Source organism: Aethalodelphis obliquidens, unplaced genomic scaffold (genome assembly GCF_003676395.1).
Source record: "Aethalodelphis obliquidens isolate GAN/ISIS:26980383/991018 unplaced genomic scaffold, ASM367639v1 scaffold78, whole genome shotgun sequence".
NCBI lineage: Eukaryota > Metazoa > Chordata > Mammalia > Artiodactyla > Delphinidae > Aethalodelphis > Aethalodelphis obliquidens.
The window spans coordinates 5,987,271-6,012,775 of record NW_020838022.1 but is presented as its reverse complement, the minus strand read 5'-3'; the positions used below and the strand labels follow the sequence as shown (position 1 = coordinate 6,012,775).

General features: G+C 48.7%; 1 protein-coding gene across 7 annotated transcripts in view; it reads left to right on the top strand.

The window, feature by feature from the left end:
• Positions 1–24,713, top strand: part of FHL1 (four and a half LIM domains 1) — a 60,821-nt gene extending 36,108 nt beyond the window's left edge. For 2 of the 7 annotated variants that reach the window (XM_027092433.1, XM_027092434.1), the window contains exons 3-8: positions 20,006–20,187; positions 20,329–20,503; positions 21,118–21,287; positions 21,734–21,920; positions 22,498–22,697; positions 23,053–24,712. In XM_027092433.1, the coding sequence (XP_026948234.1) occupies positions 20,032–20,187; positions 20,329–20,503; positions 21,118–21,287; positions 21,734–21,920; positions 22,498–22,697; positions 23,053–23,136 (972 nt within the window). In that variant the 5' untranslated portion in view covers positions 20,006–20,031 and the 3' untranslated portion in view covers positions 23,137–24,712. Of the gene's footprint in view, positions 1–12,593; positions 12,695–20,005; positions 20,188–20,328; positions 20,504–21,117; positions 21,288–21,733; positions 21,921–22,497; positions 22,698–23,052 lie in introns of those variants that run through there. The other 5 variants (XM_027092432.1, XM_027092435.1, XM_027092436.1 and 2 more) reach the window with 5 other exon arrangements.
• Positions 24,714–25,505: the final 792 nt, after the last annotated feature.

Genomic DNA, 25,505 nt, shown 5'->3' with positions numbered 1-25,505 from the left:
TTGAAAACTGTTGTTTTGTATATGAATACTTTATATTCTGTCATTCATATGTACGGTACCACCCTTAAGTAAATGATATGTCCACAAATCAGTTTAGAAGGTTCATCTCCTGACTGCAAAACAAGATGTTTAAAACACATAGAAATTGATTAGACTGTGTACCTATTGCTGGCAGGAGGGTGGAAAGTTTTCTAGATTTATGATTACGACAGGTGACAGTGTGAGCTTCTATTCTTAGTTCGACCTTGCTCCCCTCTCTGAAGGCAAGACACTTAATCTTTTTAACATCTCAGTTTATCCGTGTGTAACACCTGTACTCTTCTTTCATGAAAACAGTACCTGGTTTATATTTGATAGCATTTGAGGACTGGATATAGAAGGTGGCATCAGGGTTCAAATTACTCTGTAGAAACTATTTGTATGTTGAATGATAATCTTGACAAATTACTAATTACTACATTTAGAAAGTTACAACTCTGGAGGGAACTGATATTTGATATTGTTGTCCTGTGTGTTCTAAGTTACCATCATAACAGTAGGAAAATAAACCCTGTCTTGGCTGTGTTACAAAGGGATAAACTCACTTCTTCAAGTGGTTACTGAATCTCCAGCCCTTCGGACAACAAATAAAAAGTGTCCCTTGTTTTATTTAATTTTTCTGGGAAAAAAGTCTTCTGAGTAACCTTGGCTTCATTTTTCCTCTTGTTGAGAGCTTGCCAAGTTGTTCTCTTTGTAAAGAATGAAGGGTAAACCATGTCAGTTACTTAAAGCAACAAAAATTACCCTCTACAAACAGGCAGAGGAGTATGCTTTTGATTTTTAGATCAAAGCAAAGAACCAAGATTATGTGGAGCTAGCTTATAATACATTTGTACCCGGCTCCTTGTGCCTTTGCAAAGAATCAAATGTTAACTAAATAGCAAGAGGATTAAATAGCTAGATCCTGAGTAAAACTAGAATCCCCATATGACTATTTTTTAAATTCTGTATCCTTGGAAGTTTGGGCTAATGTGAGAGAGATCGCCAGGCTTTTCACAGTGATCTGCTACTCGATTTTATGGTGTATGGTGTATAACTGTGTATGTGCTTACTGTGAAAACTTTGTAAGTCGTGTGAAAACTGAAATCCACTCGGAAAATTAGAAGACACTGTCTACTTAGGTACAAAGCCTGGTTTTTATATATATTTTTTCTTTTACAGACACTTTATTTTGACATGACTTTTCAGTTCATACTTTTCGGTTCAGTACTTGGACACACGTGATTTAATTTGGTTCCCAAAACAATCCTATAGAGAAAGCAGGAGCAGTATTCATGTCCCCATTTTCTCGATGAGGAAGAAAAAATAACTTGGCTTGTGAGCAGGTCAACAGAGTCAGGGATTCTACCTGGGATTTTTGATTCCATATCTGTTGCTCATTCCTTGAGTTACAGAACAGTGGAGCCAACCAGTCGTTCACTGTTCTCTTCATTAAATGCCAGCTTAAAATGAATTTAACTTTTACAACGTTGTCTCCGTTTACTTTGACGGAATTAACTTGTAATTGATGTTGCACTTGCTAAAACTTTCAGAATTAAATGTCCTGTTTCACAGCTCCTGAATTCGTCTCTTCTCTGTACACTGCCTCGTCCAATATGATCATTTATGTAGCATGTATTCAGCATTTGTTTATGACATTAAATGAGTAGACAGTTTGAAGTGAACTGAAATGAATTAGTGTTACAATTTTTATTATACCCCTGGTTCTCCACACTGACCTGCTGCAACACCATGACTGAGGACCCCTATTTTAACACCTAACAAAAACTGCTGGTAGACAGACTTTTTAACGATTTACATATATTATGCTGATTTATAAACATGAACCCCTTTTCCCGAAACCCAAAGAGTTAATTTTTTAAATGTTCGCTGTGAGATTGGAGTCGGGGTACAAATGACACTTCTGTTTCTTGTTTGTTGGAGAAACAGGGAGGTACAATCTAAGTTGCGAAATCAGTGACACACAGTGCACGAGTCACCTGGCTTCCGTTAGTTATGCGTCCTTTCAAAAACCAAGTGCCCGTTTCAGAAAAGACTGACTTTTGAGACGACAGACATCAAGCTACTCTTCTTGCAGGGTTCATTTAAAGCTCTGATGCAGACAGAGCTGGAAAATCCCTGACAGGTTTCCAGAAGGAAGGTGTGCAATGTTGCCTTCCAGGCAGGCAAGGTGAAGGTCAGCCTCGTGACTCAGCTGCACCGGCTTGGTGCAGAGCATGGGCACCCGTGCTCCAGACCCTGGCTGAGAAGCCACCTTTCATTTTGTTCAATAGATAAAGAAGAGAATGTGAACACTTGAAAGTCAAATACCATAGGTACTTTATAGCTTTTCCACCTAAAGACCTGATGAACGCTAAGCACCTCCTAATCTCAAGGGGTAACGTCTCCGTTGCCACCAGTGCATCATGGTGCACCACAGTGAGCACGTGTGTACGTTGTCAGGATAAGCGTTTGACTCAGTTTATTGTCTTGTAATTCATTGGCCGAGACCTGTGGTTTGGTGCAAAGAGCACTCGACTTGGAATCAAAAGCCACTTCCTGTCTGGGTGGCTTATTAGCTGAGGGTAACCTTAGCATAGTTGGCGTGGGATTTCCAGATGGCGTCTTTTCTGCCTGAACAAAAATAATCTACCACTTCAGTAAGCCTTGGGGGGTGCTGCCTGATCCACGTGAGACCCCTTCATCCTTTTCCTTTCTCTGTCTCTCTTTCCTTGTAAATAAATCACAACTCTGGTTCTTTGAGTGCAGCTGACCCTTGTCGGGTATTAGGGGAAGGCAATCTGGTCAGACTCACTAACGGTACTTTTTCTAATTGATTCATTGCATCGTTTTAAACTTTGTGTATTTCTTACATCATTGTTTGTAATAGCAGGCTGGAAACAACTTAAATGTCTATCAGTAACGAACTGTAAATCGTGGTACAGCTACACAGTTGAATACTATGTACATGTTACAGAAGTGGAGCTCTTGATGTACTAACATGGAAACTCTAAAATATATCTATCGAATAGAAATGGCAAGCTGTAGAAGAGTATGTATAGTATCTCACTGTTACGTTTTTCAAAAAGGAAAAAGAAAAAAGTGTACGTGGCTGCCTAGTTTTCATATGCCCAGCGCCTCTGGAAACATAAGACACCGGTATCATTGGTTCCTGATGGAGAGGGGGAAATAGGTGTCTGGGGCCGGCAGGAGAGGAAAACTTTTCACTACCTTTTCATCAATAGATATTTAAAAAATGCAGTAAATCCACATGCAAAACAGGATGTTCACAGCAGCATTTTTCATAATAGCTAAAAAGTAGAAACAATTCATGTCCATCAACTGGTGAATGAATAAATGGGGTGTGGTATATCCAGACAATGGAATATCATTCAGCAATAAAAAAGGAATGAAGTACTTACACATTTACAACATGCATGAGCCTTGAAAACATGCTAAGTGAAAGAAACCAGCCACAAAAGGTCACACACTGTGTGATTCCATTGGTATGAAAATGTCCAGACTAGGCAGATCCCCAGAGACAGAAAGCAGATTAGTGGTTACCAGGGGCTGGGGGAGGGGGAATAGGGGGCGACTGCTGGTGACTGTCGGGTCTGTTTTCTGATGATGAAAATGTTCTGTAATTAGATGAGGCTGATGCTTGCGCAACTTTATGAATGTACTGAAACCCACTGAAGTGCACACTTTAAAGGGATGAATTTTATGTTGTGTAAATTGTATCCCAGTAAATAAAAGAAAAAACAACTTGGTGAAGTCATGAACATGGAAACTTTAAGAATCACCGTGAGTATATTAAACAGGGAACAACTTTCTTAAGTTTCCACCTAAGAAACCTTTCCGTCGTAAAATACTTTACGTAGTATCGCTGATGACGCCGGAAGACTTCGTATCCTTTAGGTACTTTCACTAACACCCACCAGTGATCTTTTTATTTTCTGGGGGAATATTGTTAACCCACATGAAGCCCTGGTTGATTGAATTTTAAGCAAAATAGCCGAAAAAAAGGATTTACAGTTATATGAGATTGAGAGATTGTGGCTGCAGGCCTTCCCCACTCCCTGCCACGTGGAGAGAAGGTTATGGGAGTTCTCAAAGGAGCCTCAGAATCTTTGGAGCAGCTGCCCTTCCTCTCGCCGCAGCTGATGTCAGAGCAACTCCTGCCCCTAACCTGTCTTGCCAGTGAACCACCCCACACCCTTCCTTGGGCTCTCCTGGGTCAAGCTGAGTCTCGGGGTTTGAGGGGCCATTCCTAATCGGAGGGGGTTAGCCTTAGGGCTCTCGGGTGAGATCGGTGGACCTGACTGTGTGACCTCTCGTCCCCCAGTCACGGAGTGTTCACAGGTGCTGGGCCGTTGCCGTCATAGCATCGGCCTGTCCGTAGGCTGGTCAGATAACAGTCTTCTGTCAGTCTTCCCAACTCCAGGTGCCTAAACCTGCGCTCGTCTTGGGGTTGGGCCCGGGGGGTTGAGCACAATGTATCTTTGCTCAGGGGTGGGATAGACGACGCACAGCTCAGTTCTGCCGCCCCGAGACTTTCGGCCTGACCGTGCTCACTCAAGCGAAGTCTCTCCCCGAGCAGCCTTACCTCAGCCGAGCTGCTGAGTCCTCCTTGCAAGTGGCCTAAGAAGATGGCGTCTTCAGATGCGTGTCCTTGGCATTCATTCCGAATGAACTCATGCGACCCAAGACTAACCTGTGTTCTGGCCGGAGCTGTGGCTCCCAGTGATACAGGCAGCCTCTTCTCATTGTTGCTCTTCGTAGGCCAACTGAAGATCAGAGCTGTGAGCCGCAGGGGCCCCACCTCATTAATTAGTCTCATCGAAGCAAGGCCTTATTCATCGTGTAGGAAGGTCTGATCATCCGTTGGGCTCACTGGGCCCTTACTTGTAGGAGGGATGTAGGGAAGATCCCTCCCCAGCCAAAGACTGAGCAGGAGACCTAGACCTAGTGGGTCTTTTATTTTCACTAGAGGATCAAAAGGGCAGAGTTTTGTCCTCCGTAGGTCTCCGTCACGTGTTCATAAACCCTCCTTGTCCGTATGGGAGGTACAGCTGTCCCCTCTGGGCTGATTCCTCTGAGTTCCTAGGACTTTCAGCATTGTTCTTGGGTGCCCCAGTCATTCTCAGGCCCATAATCCTTGCAGCTGGGCTCTGGGCCAAGATCCTGAGCTCTTGTCTCTTTCCACATATCCCCTGTGGATTGGTAAACTTGAGGATAAATTCCTCTTTTGCAGGAATCTGCTTCTTGGGACATCCGTATTTTTAGAGTGAAATTGAATAAATAATAACACGTTGTGCTTACTGTGTGCCAGTCACTGTTCTAAATGTTGCCAGTATTTACTATTTCTCATGACAGCCCTGTTAAGGTAGGTACTCTTGTTATCCCCATTTTAAAGATGAGCAAATTGAGTCACAGAGAAGTTAAGTAATACTTGCTCGCACACAACCACTAAGTGGTGGAGGCAGGAGTTGATTCTAGATGTTCTGGCTCCAGAGTCCATGCCCTTAGCCACTGTGCTGTATTCCCTTGAAACTTTATGAAACAACCCCGTATTTAACCCAGGGCAAATTCTATGTTATTTGTCTTAGAACAATGTTGGTTGCTCAGACAATCTCGTATAAAGTTAAGACTTGAATTTCTTTCGTGGAAGCCTTCAGAAACAGTCATGGTCCAGTCTAAACCATTTCATCTGAGTTCCATTGAATGCGGTGATCACCGTCACTGTTCATTTGGGTTTCCCTACCTCCGACAATCTGGTCTTGTTTACGCTCGGTCCGTAGTCACGTGCTTGTTCTCTTTGATTGTCGCACTGCTGGAAAACCAACAGGAAATGTTGGAGTTTGAGGTGAATGTGATGTAATCTCTCCGAGGGTGTGACCTGTGGTGGCTTCTGCCACTCCAGCTACAGACTGCTTCTTGGGCTGTGTTTGCTGGACCTCGTGTCCCTGTCATTCTGGTCGTGTGCTGCCCGCCTGGCACGGTGAACGTGCTGCTTGACTTCCAGAGCTTTGAAACGACTCGCTCGTGCTTCTGGAGTGTCAGCCGTTTCAGGGAGACCCTCTGCTCCTCCATCGACCGGGCCCTGCTCTCTCGGCCCCGTAGCAGCTGCCGCTTCCCACTGACCTCAGCTGAAGTGTACGGTCACTTTGACTAGACCCTGGCTGTAGCGTGAGAGAACCTACGAGGTGTCCCCTAGTCTCGGTGTCGGTGACTCAGGCACCCAGCCTCTGCCGATGATGACCAGAGGTCAAGGGACCGTGACCCCCATTGAGCATAAATAAACCCGCGAGCAGGTTTTCCGGCGTCGTGAGCAGAGCCCTTGCTGGCGGCAGCGTGATGTGCCCGGAGCGGCACCTCGGGGGGCCCGACACCCGGGTTCCAGACCTAGAGCTGCTGCTAACGCAGTGAGGAAGTCACCCCCCGTCTCTGGGCCTTAGTTTTCCCGTCCGTAAGATGAGGCCTCTGAGGTCGCTTCCGACTCTGTCATCGTGCGGTCTTGGTGAAGGTGGAGCCTGTGCCCCCGTGCCGCGCCCTCCCCGTGCACAGACTGACAGGGGCAGTGACCTCACGGCAGGGCGCACTGGCCTTTACTCCATCTCGCCACTGAGTTTTCCGGTAATAGTGCCTGTCGTCGCCAACAGGGTAGCTCTTTCCGCAGAAAGTTCTTCACGTTTGCTCTCCCAGATGTGAGTCACCGCGGACCAGCACCCTCCTGGGTCAGGCAGACAAACAGTGGCCCTCGGCGAAACTTGACAGATGGGGACCAAGTGAGGCTTTCGATCCTCCAGGAACGCGATCGGCCCTGCTATCAAACCGTCAGCCCTGCTGCCTGACAAAACCTAGACTTCCTGAGTGACGCCCAGATCACAGCTTGACGCCCTTCCTCCCGCTGTGCTCCCACACCCACTTCTGTGCCCCATGACCAACCCCGCAGAACCACTCATGTTTCCAACCTCTACCCTGAATTCTGGGGCTTTCCCCTGTTTCGGAGTTGAAAGCACCAGCGCATAATGAGGGGATGTAGTAATTCCAGTCCTTTGGTACATGAGCACAGGTTGTATGTTACTAGTTGAGATCTCACACCCCAAAGCAGGGCTCGTGAGTTATGATCACGCCTCTGGTCAAGGCAGTCGGTCCCAGGTAGCAGAATTAAGAGTAAGGAGATGGAAGCTTATTTGATCTGCTGTTCTGTCCTGTTACGGATACTAATCAGCTGGCTAAGTTATAGACTAGGGTCATGGAATGTTTAGCTCTCAAGCATCTATCAGAGGCTTGAAATGTCCATAACAGGTGGGCTTGGTGAATGCCAGGAGTTAGCATGATTGAAAGGGTGTTTTGAGTCATGGCACATGGCAACATGGAAATAAAACAGATATATCACAGGTGGGTGGTGGTGGTAGAAATAGACTGGAAGAGAATTTTAACACCGAAAATATGAGAAAGATTTATCCCTACAAGCTTCTCCGTTTCATGAAATATTCGTTTTCCTCTGATCTGAAATTCTGTATTTGTATTGTGTATTGCCTTCTAAAACTCTTACTGATTTCTGTTTCGTTTCGTTTATCGCTTTCTCTTTATTTCCTCTTTTAAGTGCCACTTCAAATATGTATTTTTAAATCTGAGATCATCGTAGTGGCTAACTTTGAAAGTCATTTGTTCATGTTGTCCTGGTGGTGATTTCTGGTTAGAAGCCCACAGAAATATCTCTGGGATGTGGTTGGTACAGTTCCTACATCTTGGCAAGAGTCTAGGAGCAGTATAGGAAGGGGCAGGCTTTGGGGACAGGAGACATTTAAAATTAGTTACTAATCATGGAATGACATTTTCAAAAAATCAAATGGCAGCGGCCACGGCACGTGTTTAAATGCTTAACCTCTGAGTCTTACACGGAGATTTTCTAAGCCCTGACGAATTCCCTGGAGTGAATTAGCGCTTGCAAGGTGCTTGGCCATTTCCAGGGTCTTCTGTTTCATGTATTTTATCTCATTTGTAACAGGTCTTCCCCTTTCACAGCCACCCTTTCCTTCGCTCCAAGATTCAGAGGCCCTTTGGGGAGGCAGAATTCCAGGTTTGCTTTCATTCGGGCCTTACCTGATATAATTGCCCCTCGTGTGGTTCCGGGGGGTCCCCTCGTTTTATTCTTTGACTGGTTGTGACACTGAGTTGTGACACTTAAGCGGTGACTATGCAAAATTTGGCTACTCGGTAAGAAAAAGTACTCTTTCCCACCCTGAAGGTTGACAGGAACATGAGATGGCAGAAGCTGTCCCGGGCTTTTTCTTGCCAGAAATACTCTGGAGAGCTCAACACTGAATCACACCGCGTCTCGGTGCATGACTAGGTGCCTTAATCGCGCAGTTGGAGTCACTCGGGAAGATTGTTGGTGGGGGGACTGGGGAGTCTGATGAAGTTGTATTGAGAAAAAACTTGCCGTGTGTTAATGCATTAGTAGTAGGCGTGGGGAGGAGAAGAAGAATGGAAGAGAAAAATTAAGATGAAACCACTGATACATCCACAAAGACTCCATTCCAGCTTGTTATCGTTCTCTTGCCTCTGGCGGCGACTCACAGCCAGTAGGTGAACCTGAGTACGTTTTCAGATTTCTTCGGGAGAAGAAAACTGCAGTCGGGAGAAGGGTGACCACAGCCAAGCCGTGAGTGAGGAACTCCCGAGATGGGGGCCAACTAGGTCGCTGAATTTGTCATGTTCGACTCTTAGGTTGCACCCCTTTGAACTTCGGAAGTTTGATCCTCCCAGTGGTATTTGTGAGGTAGAGATTCTGAGGTGCGATTGCAGGGCAAGAATCCCCACAAACATGATTCCACTGGAACCTCACCCTCATCCCTGGTTCTCTCTTGGCTTGACAACTTGGACCCTATTAAAGGGGCTTAGTTGTTGACATGTCAGAAGAACCTCCTTACAAAGCCCAAAATAAAGTGCCGTTTTTCCCCACAGCGGCTCCGCCTCCCACGTCCCCATCACCCAGAATCACGACCTCAGAGGGGTCACGGCTCCTCCCCTAAGCCGTCCTCTTGGTCCTGTCCCACAGTGTCCCTTCCAGCTCTCCTCTCCGTGCCCACTGCCCTGAGTGCCCTCATTCAGGCTGGTGCCCGCACCATTCCTTGCCAGGCTGTGTACCCTCCCCTTGCGCGTGTCTGTGTGTGCCACCACGCTCTCGTCCTGCACTCCCGCCCGCAGGGGATTGCGTCCTGCCTCTGGAGCGGGCCCTGCCCTGCTCGTACCTTTGCTCGCGCTGTACCCTTTCTTGGAGTGGCCCCTGCCCTTCTCTGTGTGCTGCAGTATCCCCCGTTCTTCAGGGACCAGGGCACATACCGTCCCAGCCATCTAGTCTTGTCCGGTCCCCCAAACCCGATGTGATCCTGCCTGTGATAAATCTCGACACCACTTCCCATCTGTGTGGTCGCACTCGCCGTGCTGTGCCTTGCATTGCTAGTCATCTGTATGTCAATCTTGGTACACTGCAAAGGAAGGACTGTCTCTTATTCTTTGTGACCAGCAAAATATCTTGCACTGCACAGTAGGACATGTGTTCAGCAAGTGCTCTTATACAATCAGCGAATGCGTGGGGCGGCACTCTCCACAGTTGGAGCCAAAGGCAGGTTAAATGGAAGTGCAGTGTGGTTGGGGGACAGGAGTGTGTAGACACGCTGAGGCAAGCGGAGCCTCAGGGGTCCCCACGCGACGGGGGCCCGAGGAGCTGCGATGCACAGCACTCACCGACAGGTCATCCTGATGTTCGCGAGAGCAGGGGAGGCCGGAAGGCCCAAAGTGTGGCCTTCACACGCTAAAGCGATTTGTTCATGAAACGCCAGCCAGCTCCACCAGCAGCGTAGGAAGGTGCTTTGTAAACAGGACAGTGATTATTAGGGATGCTGGTACACGTCCTGCTGGTGATGCGGAGTGAAGGTGGCTCAGACGCTGATGAAAGCAGTGCCCGTTCGGGTGTCTGCTGAGTGACCGTCAAAGCTTCGGAGCCACTGAGCCCCCCACTCTTCTTACTGAGAAGTTGATTTTCAGCTGACAGAGGGCCTCCTCTGTTTTGGTTTTGTGAAAGTTACAGCTTTGTGACTTGAGGACATGGGCAGTGGGGACAGATGTCAGAGCAGGTGTTGGTCGCACCTCATGAAGCTCCTCGGAAGGCCGACTGCACCTGGTTGGCGCAGACTGCAGAGTAAATGCTGTTGTCGTCGTCCGAGCTCCCGGTCCACCCCGGCCGGTCGGAGTTGACTAATGAATGAACGGTCAGAAAGCAGTTCTCTCGTTTTTGTGTTTTTTCTCGTGTTTCGGGCAAAAGAGATTTAGGTGTATTTGCTCATTTTGTATGGCTCTCGGTCTGTCCGTGTTCTGTTGTCACCTTTCACTTCCTGGAGGAGAGCCTTGGGCGCGCCGAGCTTATTGTTCGTGGCACGGCGAGAGGGGCGTTTAAAAATACCTCAGCTCGGGCTTCCCTGGTGGCGCAGTGGTTGAGAGTCCGCCTGCCGATGCAGGGGACGCGGGTTCGTGCCCCGGTCCGGGAAGATCCCACATGCCGCGGAGCGGCTGGGCCCGTGAGCCATGGCCGCTGAGCCTGCGCGTCCGGAGCCTGTGCTCCGCAACGGGAGAGGCCACAACAGTAAGAGGCCCGTGTACCGCGAAAGAAAAAACAAAAAACAAAAAAAACCTCAGGTGTACCTAAAAATACACCTCACTAAAACTGAAAATTTAGGGTTCGTAAAGGTTAATCCTCTAATAAACTAAGAGCGTTTCCTCTGGGTGAAAAGTTTGAGTTTGTTTTAGGGGCGTGGCGTCCTTCAGACTGGCCAGTCTCCCTGCCAGAACGCAATCAGCCGAGATAAGAAAGGCTGCGGAGGCGTGGTGGGAGCGCAGCGCCCCTTCCCTTCTTTTCCCAGGCTTTCTTTCCTTTTTTTTTAATCTTTACTTTCTTGACATGTAATAAATCTGCCTGTAACGTCCGGGGTTTTACCGTTATATCATTTTCCAGCTAACTAGGAGTTACTGACAGTTTTAGCTATCTTTCAGAGTAACTCTTTTTCTTTTAAGTTGGATGCATACCATACTTTAATAATCTAAGACAGTTCAGCTGTGTTTCCTGAGTATGTTTCATCTAACCCGTATATGACAATATTGCTGTGTTCTTAGTCATTTTTACTTTAAGGGTCCAGAATATATTTCGAATAACTTTTCATTAAACGTTTGAAGAGCATAAGAGCCGGGAAGCTCATTGATTCATTCCTCGTGAAGCGTGTATCGCTTACCTGCTGGTTCTGGGAGCAGGAAGCCAAGTAAAGCATGATCCCAGCCCTCAGCCTGGGGGGAAGATGCATGAAGAGGGTGAAACCAGTGACGAGCGCTAGACGAGACATGGCCTGACCCGGAGCGCAGGTCGTCCCCTTTCCTTGAAGTTCAATGGCTGAAGCCACTTTTGGGTTCCAGGTGGGGCTACGTTTCCGTTTCATATGTGACTTGGTTAACACTTTCCACGTCTTTTAATTCATTTTTTCAGCATAGAGTTTTCGCGGGGAACAAATTGGGGAAGAGGTAGGGAGAGCGGGGGTGGGGAGCATGTTTGCGATGTTCAACAGGGTGGCCAAAGAAGACGGCACTGAGAAAGTGACTTGGAGCAAAGCCTCGAAGGAAGCAGAGGAGCAGCTGGGAGAGGCTCCATGTTGAGGGGATGGCCGCCAGGACCCTGAGGTGGGGCATATCTGGAGGGCGCAGGGGCCAGCAAGGCATGAGGGCGAGGGGGGCAGGGATGAGGCTAGAGAAGGATCTGGACGGGGATTGGGGAGGGACTCACAGGCCCCTCCTAGAGCTCCATCCTGATGACCAGCCTCCGGCCAGTGGATGACCTGCTGAGCTGTTACAACATGTTAGGGCGCCATGTTTTCGTCCATATTTTTACATTCATGGTTCCTGACAGTGAAAAGCGAGAGATTCCGTTTGTGGGACGATGTCTCTTCCTTGGTGTTCATAGCGGGCGTGTATGTCTCCCTCCTGCCCTGCTCTGACACTAAGGAGATACGAGGCTAGGATTGCTGTCTTCAGTATTCTCCTCATCTCTGATGCAGACCAAGTAGGACAGAGATAATGCCCTTGATCTGTATATTCATACTGTCTAATCCCTTTTAATTACACTGGTAGCACAAGTCTGTCTCTTATAGTTACTTTTATCATTAACGGCACAAAAATGAATTCTTCAAAGGACCAAATGCAAGCTCTTTAGGCATATAAAGTGGATTAATGAGGGTGGCTCAGCGTTAAGGTATGCCAGGGCCGAGTCCAAATTTTATTCCGGTACAGGGATCACTTTCTATGTGGCCTCTCTGGCTCTGGAGCTAATTTGGATGCTGAGTAGCCCCACAGGTATTTATATGTAGTGTTTGGTATTTTTACTGGGTCCTATTCTTCTCCCTTGGATCACCTAAAATGGTTAAGAATTTTCTAGTGGGATTAAGGTTGTGATCTCTGGGGAGGGGTGGGCCATCTGCTCTTGGTTATTTTTGTGTTAGCCGCTTCCCCTTAAATGTATGTTCACAACTGAGCCACAGCCTTATCAGCTGGGCTTGAGGGAAGACTGGTCTAGGTGCCGCTCCTGAACTTGGTCTCTAAGCCATGGCTTCCCATAGACACTCAGGTAAAACTGCATATTCTTTATCTTCTAGGAAGCACAGTTTTATTTGGGCACTGAATCTTATGATTTGTCTAAAAGCTACTTTTCGACGAAATGATTTTAGCCTTGTCTATAAATAGTAAATCGTAGCTCGTCTCTGTTCTGTCCTTGCCTTCTTCGAATGCTGTTTCCAAGACAAAAGATTATTCTTATTCAAGTAAAATCAGCAGTTTGAGTGCCTTATTTCTTTTAATGTATAAGCATACTACTGTATTGTACATTTTCCAGGACATCTTATGAAGCTGAAAGAGATTGTGTGAGGAAGGAGGTTTTCTTTGTTGTTTCAGGAATTTTTTTGTTATTTATAAGATACAAGTCTTCATCTTGACAGTGCTATGAATCGAATTTAAAGTGTTTAGAAAAGGTCAATCGAATATGGAGCTGGAAGGAGGAAGATTTATAACTAAGAAGGTCCATACTGACTTAACCACATCTTCTCCTTTTCTGAGCCGTCTCTTTTCTTCCTGAAGAAATTGCTGTGATACTTTTGACATGACACATAGGTTATTAATTGTTCTGATCAGAAAAAGGGGCAAAGGTTTGGAACTTCTAGACCGTCATTACCGTGAGACTCTTCCTGACACCGAGGAAGCCCTTGGGCCATGGGCAAGACTCCCCCGGGATAGGGACTGAAGGACCGCCAGTTTCCCCAGAAAGCCCGGTTCTGTGGAGTCAGCCTGCTGCCACTCTCTCCTGCGAAGCCAGGAATGTCGCCGTGGCTCTGTTGCCCTCTGCCTGAGTAACAGTCCCCTTTCTTAGCAACCAGGCACTTTGTCCCATCTCCCAGCTTTCAGATTAAGGGGCAAAGTATTATGATTATCAGCGTCAATCTTTTGGAAAAATTGATTTTGAAAGCTTGTAACTGCTTGCCAATAATATATATATACATATATATATATATATATATTTTTGCCTGTCAATACTTAAACAGTGGAAATACTTTGAGAAATTTCTCTTTCGTTGTTTTAAGACGAATATGCTGTGATGGAATGCACTGCTTTAATGAATCAGTGTGCAATGTCTTCCCTGTTCCCAAGGGTTCAAGAGCCGTCTGTTTTTCTCCCCACCCCCCAGGAGCCATTTTACAGACATGGCACCACACGCCTGACGTTGTGGTAATCGGCCAACATACATATTCTCTGGGTGTAGACAGCAGTCAGCTGTAGCAGTTGTTCCAGTGGGCCTTGAACTCACGTTAACTCCCCGTTTTATTTACTAATTAAATGACAGGGAAATGTATCTCAAAGGTGACATACTTATAACACGCCCAACCTTGGTTTTTAAAGTGCACCAAATCCCGATGTTATTCTTATAGTAAATCTGGAGGCTATAACCGTGACTAGACAAATTACTGACACCTTCTAGATGATTTTTAAAATCAGGAACTATCATCTTGTGTTACATTAGGTTCATAGGTCCATGAAAGCAGTTGAGAAAGAAGTGCTCACAGAAAGAAGCCCCACAGTACCCTGAAATGGACTTTGTGTGGACACAATAGAGGCTCGGATAATTGGATGGATGAGACTCCATTTTCAGGGACCATCCACATACTTGAGAGGACGTTTCAAGGACAAGAATTGATCCTTTTGTTATTGAACACTTACCGTCTGCAAAGTTGTGCAGATTTCATTCCTTTACCCTTTGGCCTTTTAGGTTGAGGATGGGGTGGGTGGGAGGGCAGTGAAGTCACCCAGCATCCTCTCCAGGCAGGGATGTGACGGGAATGGGTGGGCGAGGGGAGCAGACCTGGTGGACTGGCTTCCTGAAATAACTGGGAAGTGGTAGTCAGAAGCCTTGGTCTAGGGTGAAACTGAACGTTTTGTACTTTTAATGACCACCAAACGACCGCCTGCTACTGTGCCACAACTAGAAAAGCTGAAAACGCATGTTGTGTTGGCTACCAGGTCAGAAGCCCTCTCTCTACGGCGCGAGGGGCAGAACGTGCTGCACGTGTTGTGTGCGACGTTCAGAAAAGCCCTGTGTCAGGACAGAGTGGCTCTGGGATAGGATCTGCCCGGGGTAAGTTCAGGGGCACGTAATGTTTCGTTTGATCATCTCTGTGCAGCCCTCCTGATCCCGGGTGTCATCTAAACCGGGTTACCTGTGACCAGCAAAAGCCAAAGGAGAGTTGGCGGGGGTTTTCCTAAACGCAGCGTACCGGCGAAGTTGCTAATAACATGGAACTGTTACCTGGTCTGTTTGTAAGGGAAAAACCACTTTCCGATTTTCTGTGAAATTCTCTGAAAGCCCACTTTTCAGTGACTCGTGAGCCCTTCCCTGTCGCAGCTGTGCAGGTGTTTATCCCCCACGTGGGGCGGCGCCTCCAGGTGCGCAGGCGCGACTGCTGCGCAAGCCTCCCCTTCATCAGCGAAGGCTTCGTTCCGTGTGTTGAATGTTCTCATACGTGGAGTGACTAACGTCCTGGTATGTTGCACTTAGCCATTAACAGACCAGAAATAACCTGCATTTTTTCCCATTTGAGTTGCTGTTCACTGTTTATACTGTACATTATACCACTCAGGGAAAGCACATAGTTAGAAAAATGCTACCTAGTAATAATACTCACTTCTTCCCTAAATATTCTTATTTTGAGCCACTTGGGCAGGAGGGGAAAAATGAAGATTAGCAAGAAATCCATGAGAGAATACATATAAAGCAGAAACAAGATTATTAAATACAAATTGGATCTTCTCTAATGAGGTTTATAGTAAAAATCAAAAAAACAAACAAAAAACCCCAGATGTTGCAGTGTTATATTTCTTGTATGTGTACATGGTTAAATCGGAAGCCAAAACTTTTTATTGAGATACTGAGGTTTATATAGGCCCCTCTTAGAATGTTGGATGTACTTCAGGAATTTTCTGAAAGAGGAAGCTTGTTTATTAAGTGAAGAATGATGTGTCTTTTGAAGCAGGCATAGCAAGAAAATCAGGCTACCATCTTGGAATAAATACCTAAAATTTGACACATTTCCAACTGCATTCCAACCGGCTAAGTCTTATAAAGGACTATCAGTTAGACGTCAGCACCTTAGGGTCACAGGCGCTGCCCCCTGATTTTCTAAAACAGAAATCTTTGTTATAAAATGATTAGTCAGGGGCTTCCCTGGTGGCGCAGTGGTTGAGAGTCCGCCTGCCGATGCAGGGGACACGGGTTCGTGCCCCGGTCCGGGAAGATCCCACGTGCCGCGGAGCGGCTGGGCCCGTGAGCCATGGCCGCTGAGCCTGTGCGTCCGGAGCCTGTGCGTCCGGAGCCTGTGCTCCGCAATGGGAGAGGCCACAACAACAGTGAGAGGCCCGCGTACCGCAGGGGAAAAAAAAAATAAAGATTAGTCAGAGAGCTTCCCTGGGGCAGACATGTCCTGGACAAAGGCAGGAAGGGAAGTAGTGTCCTACTGGTATGTATCCAGTGTTTCATCTCACGATTGATGACGCCCTTTCCCAGATAACAGCAATAGGTCAAGGCAAACAGATCTGGAAGTTTTGGGAGGTTAAAAGGTTTTGTATTTCACGAACTTAGAAATTGCTAAGGGGGTAAAAAATTGTTCCCTAAGAGATACACCTCACCTAAGTCTATGTCATTCACTAAGATTAAAGAGAGCCCCAAAGAGGAGGTAAAAATGCCACCTTCATTTTTTTCTCTATTCTTTTATTTCTAACAAGGGGAAAGAAGGGGAAGCGGAGAGCTTCCCTCTCCTCATGAAGTCAGTGCTTCACTGTGGCTCATTCGGTGCAGCCCACAAATTAGGGTATTTGCTGTCTTTTAGGAACCTGTCAGCGTTGTCATTTATAAGCCGTTTTCTTAGAGTTGTTAATCTCTTAGAGGATAAGTAGTAACGAAATATTTTGCTCTTCTGCACATTGTCGATATTTTATGCAGAGGTCTGATGTGGTAACTATCTCATCAGCAGGAATGTATTACTCCAGCTTCTTCCTAAGTACACTGTGTGAAGGTTTGAAATAGTTTTGGACCAAATAATCATAAGGTTAGAAAACCACAAGGTAAGCTCATTCCCGTCGCCCAAAGTTCCACTTACTGGATTTATTGCAAAAAGGTACTAAAGTTCATGAATTTGACATCGACATTGTTAACATGCTTTAAGTATTTCCAGCCTGTTTACTTCTTAGGCAATAAAGCCTGCATTCCTAGAAGTGCCTATTTTATCTTGACAAGTAAGTGTTCGCACACACATGAAAGAGGCTCGAGGCAGCTGTGGAAAGCTGTTCTAAAGGGTGTGCCCTTTGAAATCTGTCACTCATCTGGATACACACTCTCTGGGTTTAAGTACACATTGGCGGGGAATATGAGATGACCCTGGGCCTTTCATACTGAAGAAAGAAAAAATAATAATGCCTACAGCTGGGACTCAAAAACACCAAGTGGTGGGGCTTTCCGTAGTGGTGTTCACTGAATTTCCCTTCTGCTTGGTTTTACGACCCTGCACTGTAGGTGTGATAAAGTGGTGAACAGATTCGGTGACTCCATTTTCAACACTCTCTGGTTCTGCCATGTTCATTGCTAAGCCATGGATTAGTTCATCGTGTGGATGCCTAGAAACTGTTGGGCGAGTCGTGTTCTAGAACGATAAAAATAACCAATGAAGAACTTGGCATTGGTAGAATAGTAGTTTGAAAGTATGTGGTTTTAAGGCGGGAAAGGCTTGGCAGGTAAGATCTCTCTGGTAGTATGAAACCATAGTGGTTTTCCTTCTCTCCAAAAGCTCTAAATGGAATCCACTGTGTCTTCTGGTAGTTTGTTTTTTTGTATGACGTAAGTACCTGTATTTTTACCATAAAGCTAGGATTCAGAAATACCATGAGACAGAACCATCCCTTAGGTGGGTCTCTGTATGGTACTCTAGTACAGAAATATTTAGAATCCATTTCTTCTTTGAATGACATCAAAAGAGAGTGATATTGGGGCTTCCCTGGTGGCGCAGTGGTTGAGGGTCCGCCTGCCGATGCAGGGAACACGGGTTCGTGCCCCGGTCCGGGAAGATCCCACGTGCCGCGGAGCAACTAAGCCTGTGAGCCATGGCCGCTGAGCCTGCGCGTCCGGCGCCCGGAGCCTGTGCTCCGCAGCGGGAGAGGCCACAACAGTGAGAGGCCCGCGTACCGCAAAAAAAAAAAAAGAGAGAGAGTGATATTAAAATGAGTTGGGTTCAGACTTACTCTAAATAGAGACTTTGGTAAGAGAGAAGGAGGGATTTTCAAATGTGGTCCAAGAAGATAGTCTCTAGCCACGCAGGAAGCCAGCGCTGTCTAATCTTACAAATTCTGACTTCCTGCCAAATGGCATTTAGGACCCACTGATAATTTAATTTCCTGGCACTTACTGTTACCGGAGATTTATTTGGTTTCTCTACACAGCTCTAAACAAGAAAGTAAGTCTTCGCTGAGTGCACAGTTTCAATATGGAAGAGCTAATAAGACAAGGATTTTATGTGACATGTGAAAGGCCAACAAGAATGAATTAAGGAGAGTGATTTTCAACGTTCTATCCCTGTGACAGGCGCCCTTTCCGGTGTACACGGGGGCTAAAGACAGTTTAAAACCTGCCTTAAGTAAACAGTGCGTAGTTCAAGGAGATGGACCCTCGTTTCATCATGTCTCTACTTTTCCTTTCTAACCCAGTTATGTAAGGGAACACCCCGGTTTTCTTTTGGGGGAAAAGTGCCGGTAAGAACCATTCTCTAGTCTCAGTAAATCTCTGAACTGGTACGTGACTGTCCCAAGCACCTGTCTTCGCACAAGACTGTCACTGCTTGGCTTCAGTCGTCAGGTGTCTGGAGAGCCGATGGGCCTGGGGCGCTGCTCACCTGCCCTTGTCAGAGGCTGGTCTGAGTGCGAGTCCTCTGCCTTAGCCCAGCCCCGGCGGTGCTCAGACACAGGGTGTGGTTTCCTTAGCTCGCTCTGCTGTTTGGTTGCCTACAGCAACAGGATCCAAACAACTTGGACATGTGTTTGTATTAAAAAAAAAACTGGGAATGGGACCCAAAGTGGGAGTCTGGGGCTGGCCAGTTAGTGGAAGAGCTGCGGTGAGTACCGGGCAACTGCTCGTTTCTTTTCCCTCCTTCTTTCTCTCTAAATTACTCCTGGGGTGTTGTTCACTTGCACAATAACCACGTTTGTGGGTAGTTGGAGAAATAGTCTCTGTTTTCCTGTTTCCTGGGCAAATTAAATAATTGCTGTCTATTTACCCGTGTAAGTTTCTTTCTCAGGGAGAGAGGAAGAAATTAGCCTCTGCTTACAGAAGTTGGGAGCTAATAGAAACTCACATTTGGTACCTCTTTGGTGGCAGGATTAACAGAGTGTTCTTTAGTGCCTGTGATTCCGGGGGCGGGAGTGGGATGGGGTGGGGTGGGGTGGGAGGGAGTAGTTATATGAAGGCAATGGAAGGGGTTCTTGGATAACCATTTTCCCCCAAATTATACTTGAAAATTGCAAATGTCCTAAATCGTATAGTTCATTGACCGTATTGACCCTTAGTTGCTTAAACAAAGGGGGATTTGAGTTTGGCGCATCACAAAACCGAACGTCACCGTGACAGATAGTTCACAAAACTGGCCGGTACGCGTCAAGAGTGCCTTTTAAATAAGTCCTCTCTTGCCTGATCGCTTGGGCCTCAAAAGTCAGTAAACTATCTGGGAAATAATTCTTTAGGTTCTTTTCAGGGATTAAAAAGTGCTCTGGCAGACTTAAAAGTCGCCATTTAAAATAAATTAATAAGCATTGCTTACGTGCCTAGCGTGGTCCAGGGTCAGCAGTAAGTTTCTGTTCAGATGAACTGCATTTTGCAGGTAGGAGGACAGCTGGGCGTCCGGAGGACGCTCTCCCCGCTGAGAAAGTTGTAGGCGGGGGTTCCTGGTTGGGTCTCTAGTGAGGGCCTGGGCACCTCCCTCCCTGCCAGCTGGGCTGCCCGCCTGCAGACTCGGCCCAGAGAGCTGTGTCCTTGTCCTTTGGTGTAGGCTCGGCCTCCCCTCTCCTGCCTGCCCCGTCCCAGCCCTGCCCTCACTCACCCCACCACTTGGGGCCCCGTGCCCGCCAGAACCCCTGTCCCCCTCCCCCAGTGTCCTCTGTGAGGCAGCACTGTGTTGGGACGGCCCAGCAGGACTCTCTCTCCCGGGGCCCCAGGGACTCACCGCGGGGCGCTTTCGTCGCAGGAGTCACGGTGAAGCGCCTGTCGCCTGGGTCCCGTGGTGGCCTCCCCAGAGCCCCTCGGGCCACGCTCCAGCCTTCCCGTTGGTCATTTGTCCCACCTGCTCGTCCCCCGCAGGTCCCTCCAGCTACAAGGTGGGCACCATGGCTGAGAAATTCGACTGCCACTACTGCAGGGACAACCTGCAGGGAAAGAAGTACGTGCAGAAGGACGGCCACCACTGCTGCCTCAAGTGCTTCGACAAGTTCTGCGCCAACACGTGCGTGGAGTGCCGCAAGCCCATCGGCGCCGACTCCAAGGTAGCGGCCGCGGGGGCGGGCGGGGCTGAGGGTGGACCTGGACGGGGCACCGGCCCTTCCGCTCGGGCTCTGGTGTGAGGGACCATGTCGTCTTGACGGGACGCCCCGCTCACGGCGTCCGGCCCCCTGCTTGGTTCCCAGGAGGTGCACTACAAGAACCGCTACTGGCACGACACCTGCTTCCGCTGCGCCAAGTGCCTCCGCTCCTTGGCCAATGAGACCTTCGTGGCCAAGGACAACAAGATCCTGTGCAACAAGTGCACCACTCGGGAGGACTCCCCCAAGTGCAAGGGCTGCTTCAAGCCCATCGTGGCAGGTACCGGCCGCACTCAGCCCCGGGGCAGCCAGGGAGGAGGCCCTGGGGGCAGACGTGGCGTGGGGTTGCTTGCGGTGATGGGGCTGGCGCTGCTGGGAGCCGCGGCTGGAGTTCAGCGTATATATGCACGCATATATATACACGTATATATGTGTACACATATATGCTCGCACACACGCACACACGGCAACTAAAGAACACTGGAGAGAACTGTCTGTGGCAAGAGAAGGAAGTGAAAAGTATGTAGCGCTTTCTCACTTGGGATAGTAAGTGATCGAAGCATGCTTCTTCCTTAGGGTGTAATTCCGGGTCACATAGTCCCCCGTTGAATCTCGGAGTCCACAAAGGCCATGGGGGGGGGGGGGGGGGGGCGGGGATTCAGGCATCTGACCCTAAATCACTACAGCCGGGGTCCCCTCCCTGACAGAGTCTGGGTTGGCATGACCACAGGAGGACGCGGTAGAGAAGCCCCTGCGGGTAGGTGGCTGGAAGCGTGAGGCCAAGAACTGCAGGGCCTGCATTTCCTCCCCTCTGGAGGGCCCAGGACGGCGCCAGCGGATGCAGCCCCCTGCAGAGCACTGTCAGTGGGGCTACCCCGTCTCTTCCCCCCGCAGGAGATCAGAACGTGGAGTACAAGGGCACCGTCTGGCACAAAGACTGCTTCACCTGCAGCAACTGCAAGCAAGTCATCGGGACGGGAAGCTTCTTCCCTAAAGGGGAGGACTTCTACTGCGTGACTTGCCACGAGGCCAAGTTTGCCAAGCACTGCGTGAAGTGCAACAAGGTACGTGTCAAGGGAGTTCTGCGCTGACCGTTGCTTCTAGAGGCGTTTGACAGTTTGCAGAGCACTTGCACACACACTATCCCATTCCATCCTCACGACAGCCCTGTGACGTAGGGATTATTATTCTCGTTTTACAGATGATGAGACTGTGGTAGTAGAAAGCCACGCCCAGGCCAAGGCAGGCTGTCCGCGGGCACACCGGCCCTGGAGGCCGGCCTCCTCCCCCCAGTTGCTGTGTAGTAACCTCGCACAGGGGCCTGCCTTCTCTGAACCCCAGTGTCTTCATCTGTAACTGGGGGATAATAATAGCGCCTGCCTCCCATGGCCGTTGTGGCGATTCAATGAGATATTGTAGACCAGAGCGCCCAGCACAGTGCCTGGCACGTAGTAGGCACTCAACAAAATGGTTGTTGAATCTGAATCCGGTGCTACACTCCCTGGTCTAGGCCATCACATCTGGAGGAATCACTTACCAGGATCAGCCCTGGCATGCCGAGTGCTTTGTGTGTGTTACCTGCTCTAAGAAGCTGGCTGGGCAGCGTTTCACCGCTGTGGAGGACCAGTATTACTGCGTGGATTGCTACAAGAACTTTGTGGCCAAGAAGTGTGCTGGATGCAAGAACCCCATCACTGGTAGGCTAAAGAGTCCTTGCTAAGTCTGCCAGGCTAGGTTTTGCGCATGGTAACCATCTCTCATTTTCCTACGTCGTCGGTTTCATCCACAAAGGCCCCAAAGAATGCCCTCTCCCCCTGCCACTGTGGTCCCGAAGGCCCCCAAATAGTTTGGATTCTCCCCCAGGCCAGGTTAGCCTTTGCAACACAGAACACTTCTGACGACTGCCGACTAACTAACGCTGCTGCCGGAGATCACGAGCCTGAGACCCACGGCCACGGGCAGGCACTGCGCGGGGATGCTGGGGGGTAGGGGTGGGGGGAGAGGAGCGGGGTGGGCTGGGGTGGGGGAGGGGAGGGGAGGGGAGGTGGGGGAGGCCGGAGAGCGAGAAGCTGGGATGAGAACACCCCATAGCGGAAGGCTAGCTCAGAGGTGCCAGTGGGCAGTTTTTTTTGCGATCAGGAGCCGAGCTAATCACTTCATTCCTCATCTCGCGGCCGCGGTCCACGTGCCCTGGGCCCTCTCCCCCGCCTCCAATTTTCCCATCTCCCGGGGAGCCTTGAAATGTACATTTGAGAAGACTTTTGCCATCCTCAGGGAAAAGGACTGTGTCAAGAGTGAGCCACCCAGTCTCTAAAGCTAGGAAGCCCCCAGTGTGCCACGGGAAACGCTTGCCTCTCACCCTGTTTCCCAGCGCCAACCTCCGGGGCAGGCATCCGGGTGGAGAGAGGACTTGTCCCTCGTGGGTGGTGGTTCTTTATAGAAAAAATCGAAGCTTAGCAGCTCCTCGAGGCCCGGTAAGTGCACACCCCACAAACAGCCCAAGTTTGCCTCCTGGTGGCCACTTTGATGCCATGGCCCTGACCTAAATCAAAGAAACTGGTTGTGCTGGGAGGTCGGTGCGCATCAGTCACAGGGCGATGGCGGTGGCAGGGGATGTGGGTTCTGGAGAGCAAGGGGGCCCTCGACTGAGCTCTGGCATCTTCTCAGGTCCCGGCGGCGCGGGGGACGGTGCGCGGTGGAGTGGGGGGCCGGGCGCCGGGCGGACGCTGCCCGCGTGCTTGTCGGCTCCGTGAATGGGCAAGGCGGCGGCCTGGCTGCCACCTGTGTCCACTCAGCTGTCGCTTTTGTTTGCTTTTGTTTCCTCCACAGGGTTTGGTAAAGGCTCCAGTGTGGTGGCCTATGAAGGACAATCCTGGCACGACTACTGCTTCCACTGCAAAAAATGCTCCATGAATCTGGCCAACAAGCGCTTTGTTTTCCATCAGGAGCAAGTGTATTGCCCCGACTGTGCCAAAAAGCTGTAAAGTGACAGGGGCTCCTGTCCTGTAAAATGGAATTTGAGTCTTGTTCCTCGTGTCCTCGCCCTCTGCCCGGCACCACCCATAGGGCGAGAGCGGCCTTTCACCTCTTCAGGGTTGCTCCTTCTGTCTTTTCTCCCATTTTACAGTTATTACTCAAGTAAGGGCACACAGTGATCATTATTAGGATTTAGCAAAAAGCAACCCTGCAGCAAAGTCAATTTCTCCATAGCTGCAATTAGCAAACGAACACTTAGCTAGATTGACTCTTCTGCATGTTTATCATAGAGCAGAAAAGTGCTGACCATGTAGCTGCTTAGTAACGTAAGCAAGAAGCCTAAGAGATAAAGCCCCCCACTGAGATGCCTCTTGTGGCTCAGCTGGGACCCACCGTGTCGGTCACACGACACATCAGAGTTGCAGCGGCTGCTCCAACTCGGCTGCTCACCCTGTTCCGTGAGCAGAAAGAACTTAGCGAAATGCATGGTTTAACTTCCTCATCAGAACCTTCCTTCTGTTCTTTTGTGCTTTCAAAAGACTAACACGGACTTCCAGAAAATTAACATTTGAATTTAGCTGTAATTCTCAACTGACCTTTTCCCCGTACTAACGTTTGATTTCCCCGTGTGGCGTGTTTTCTGAGCGTTCCTACTTTCAAACATGGAACGTGCAGGTGACTTGGAAAGTGCAGGCAGATCTGAGAAAACAAACAAGCCTGTTTCAGAAGAACGTCCTCACAGCGAATACTTCTGGAAGCTTAACAAAACTAACCCAGCTGTCCTTTATCTTTTTTTAATTAACAATATTTTCGTTTTAATTAATAGCAACATAGCTTATTGGGTTTGGAGACTTGCATGGAAATATTTTAGCCCCCTCAGACGTTCCTGCAGTTTTGAAAGTCATCCTACAGAAGTAACCATAAGACTCGAGAGGGGTAGGTGAGCAGGCGCCAGGACTGTCATTGACACGGATATGACATTTCCCAACAGTGACAAGTGGAATCCCTTGTAACATAGTACTTGTCTGCTCTGTGTCCGTGTGTTAATAAGCAGGCCCGCCAAGTCCCTTCTCTTGGGATTCTAAGGACTGTTCCTCAAGAGCTTAGCTGGCTCTCTGGGGGCATGCGGAGGCCACTGTCCCCGCAGGCAGAAGCGGATTTCCACGTAGCGCTTACCTGAGATGCAGGATCACCTACTTACTGTATTCTAGCTACATTGTTATATTACATAGTATAATGAGACGATATCAAGAGTACACATGTAATGACAGTGCACATTAACATTCTCGTAGGAGTGGTTAGAGAAGCCGATGCCTCATTTCTACATTTTGTCATTAGCTATGATCATCTGACAGTTCAGTGTATCCTTTCAGAAATAAAGCAGCATATAAATAACTTGCCTCCCGACTTCTAATTCTGTCCGGTGCAATTGTTCCGAGGTGATACTGCTGGTCCAGAGACCTGAACAACTAACTTTTCCTTCCTTCGAGTACGTGCTCAGTTCAGTGCGGTTGAGGGCAACTACACGAATTACAAGATAAAACCAACCTGTAACAGCACTTGGATCCAGTTAAAAACAGTAACAAAAAACCCCATTCTGACCCAAAATAACATTTCCCAGATGTTCATATCCCTTAAAAAGAGCACACTGATTTCCTTTGGCCAGGGGGCTGGAGGCGGGAAGGGAACTGCAGCTGAAGTTTGTCATCGAGAAGTCATCCCGTCCCTATTTTGTTGGCTGCCCCTTCCCTGTGCCCCCCACCCCGCCCCAGAGCCCTGAGCTGTGGCGAACGCCGCTGTGCCCTCCACTGCCGCTCCTCCACCGTCGGAAGAAGGCACCCCCTCGAGGCTGCCGCTCATTTGGGAGGATGCTCACTGGGGCCTCTGTATCTCAGGGGTGGGGGGCGTGGGGACGGTGTGGGCAGAGGTGGAGGTAGCTTGCAGATCACAGCCACACCCACGAGGCTCAGGTTCTTAGGGTGTCCAAGCCGTCCACGCCACGTGGTCGTTTCAGGATGGCGTTGGGTGCCCAGTGACATGGGTGTCTGCTGCAGACTCCTCAGGTGGAAGGGTCCCCAGGATACTTCAGCTAAAGGCTGAGGCAGGAGGAGAGGGCCTCATCTTTGAGGAGCCTCACGCCCGGGCTAATCAAAGGACAGAACCCCTTTGGGGCTAAGGAGTCAAAACCTGTCTATAGGAAACCGTGAGTGTTTCTATGAAGGGGGAATAGACGTGTGTGTGAGAGTGAGAGAGAGAGGGAGAGGGAGAGGGAGAGGGAGAGAGGAGAGGAGAGGAGAGGAGAGGGG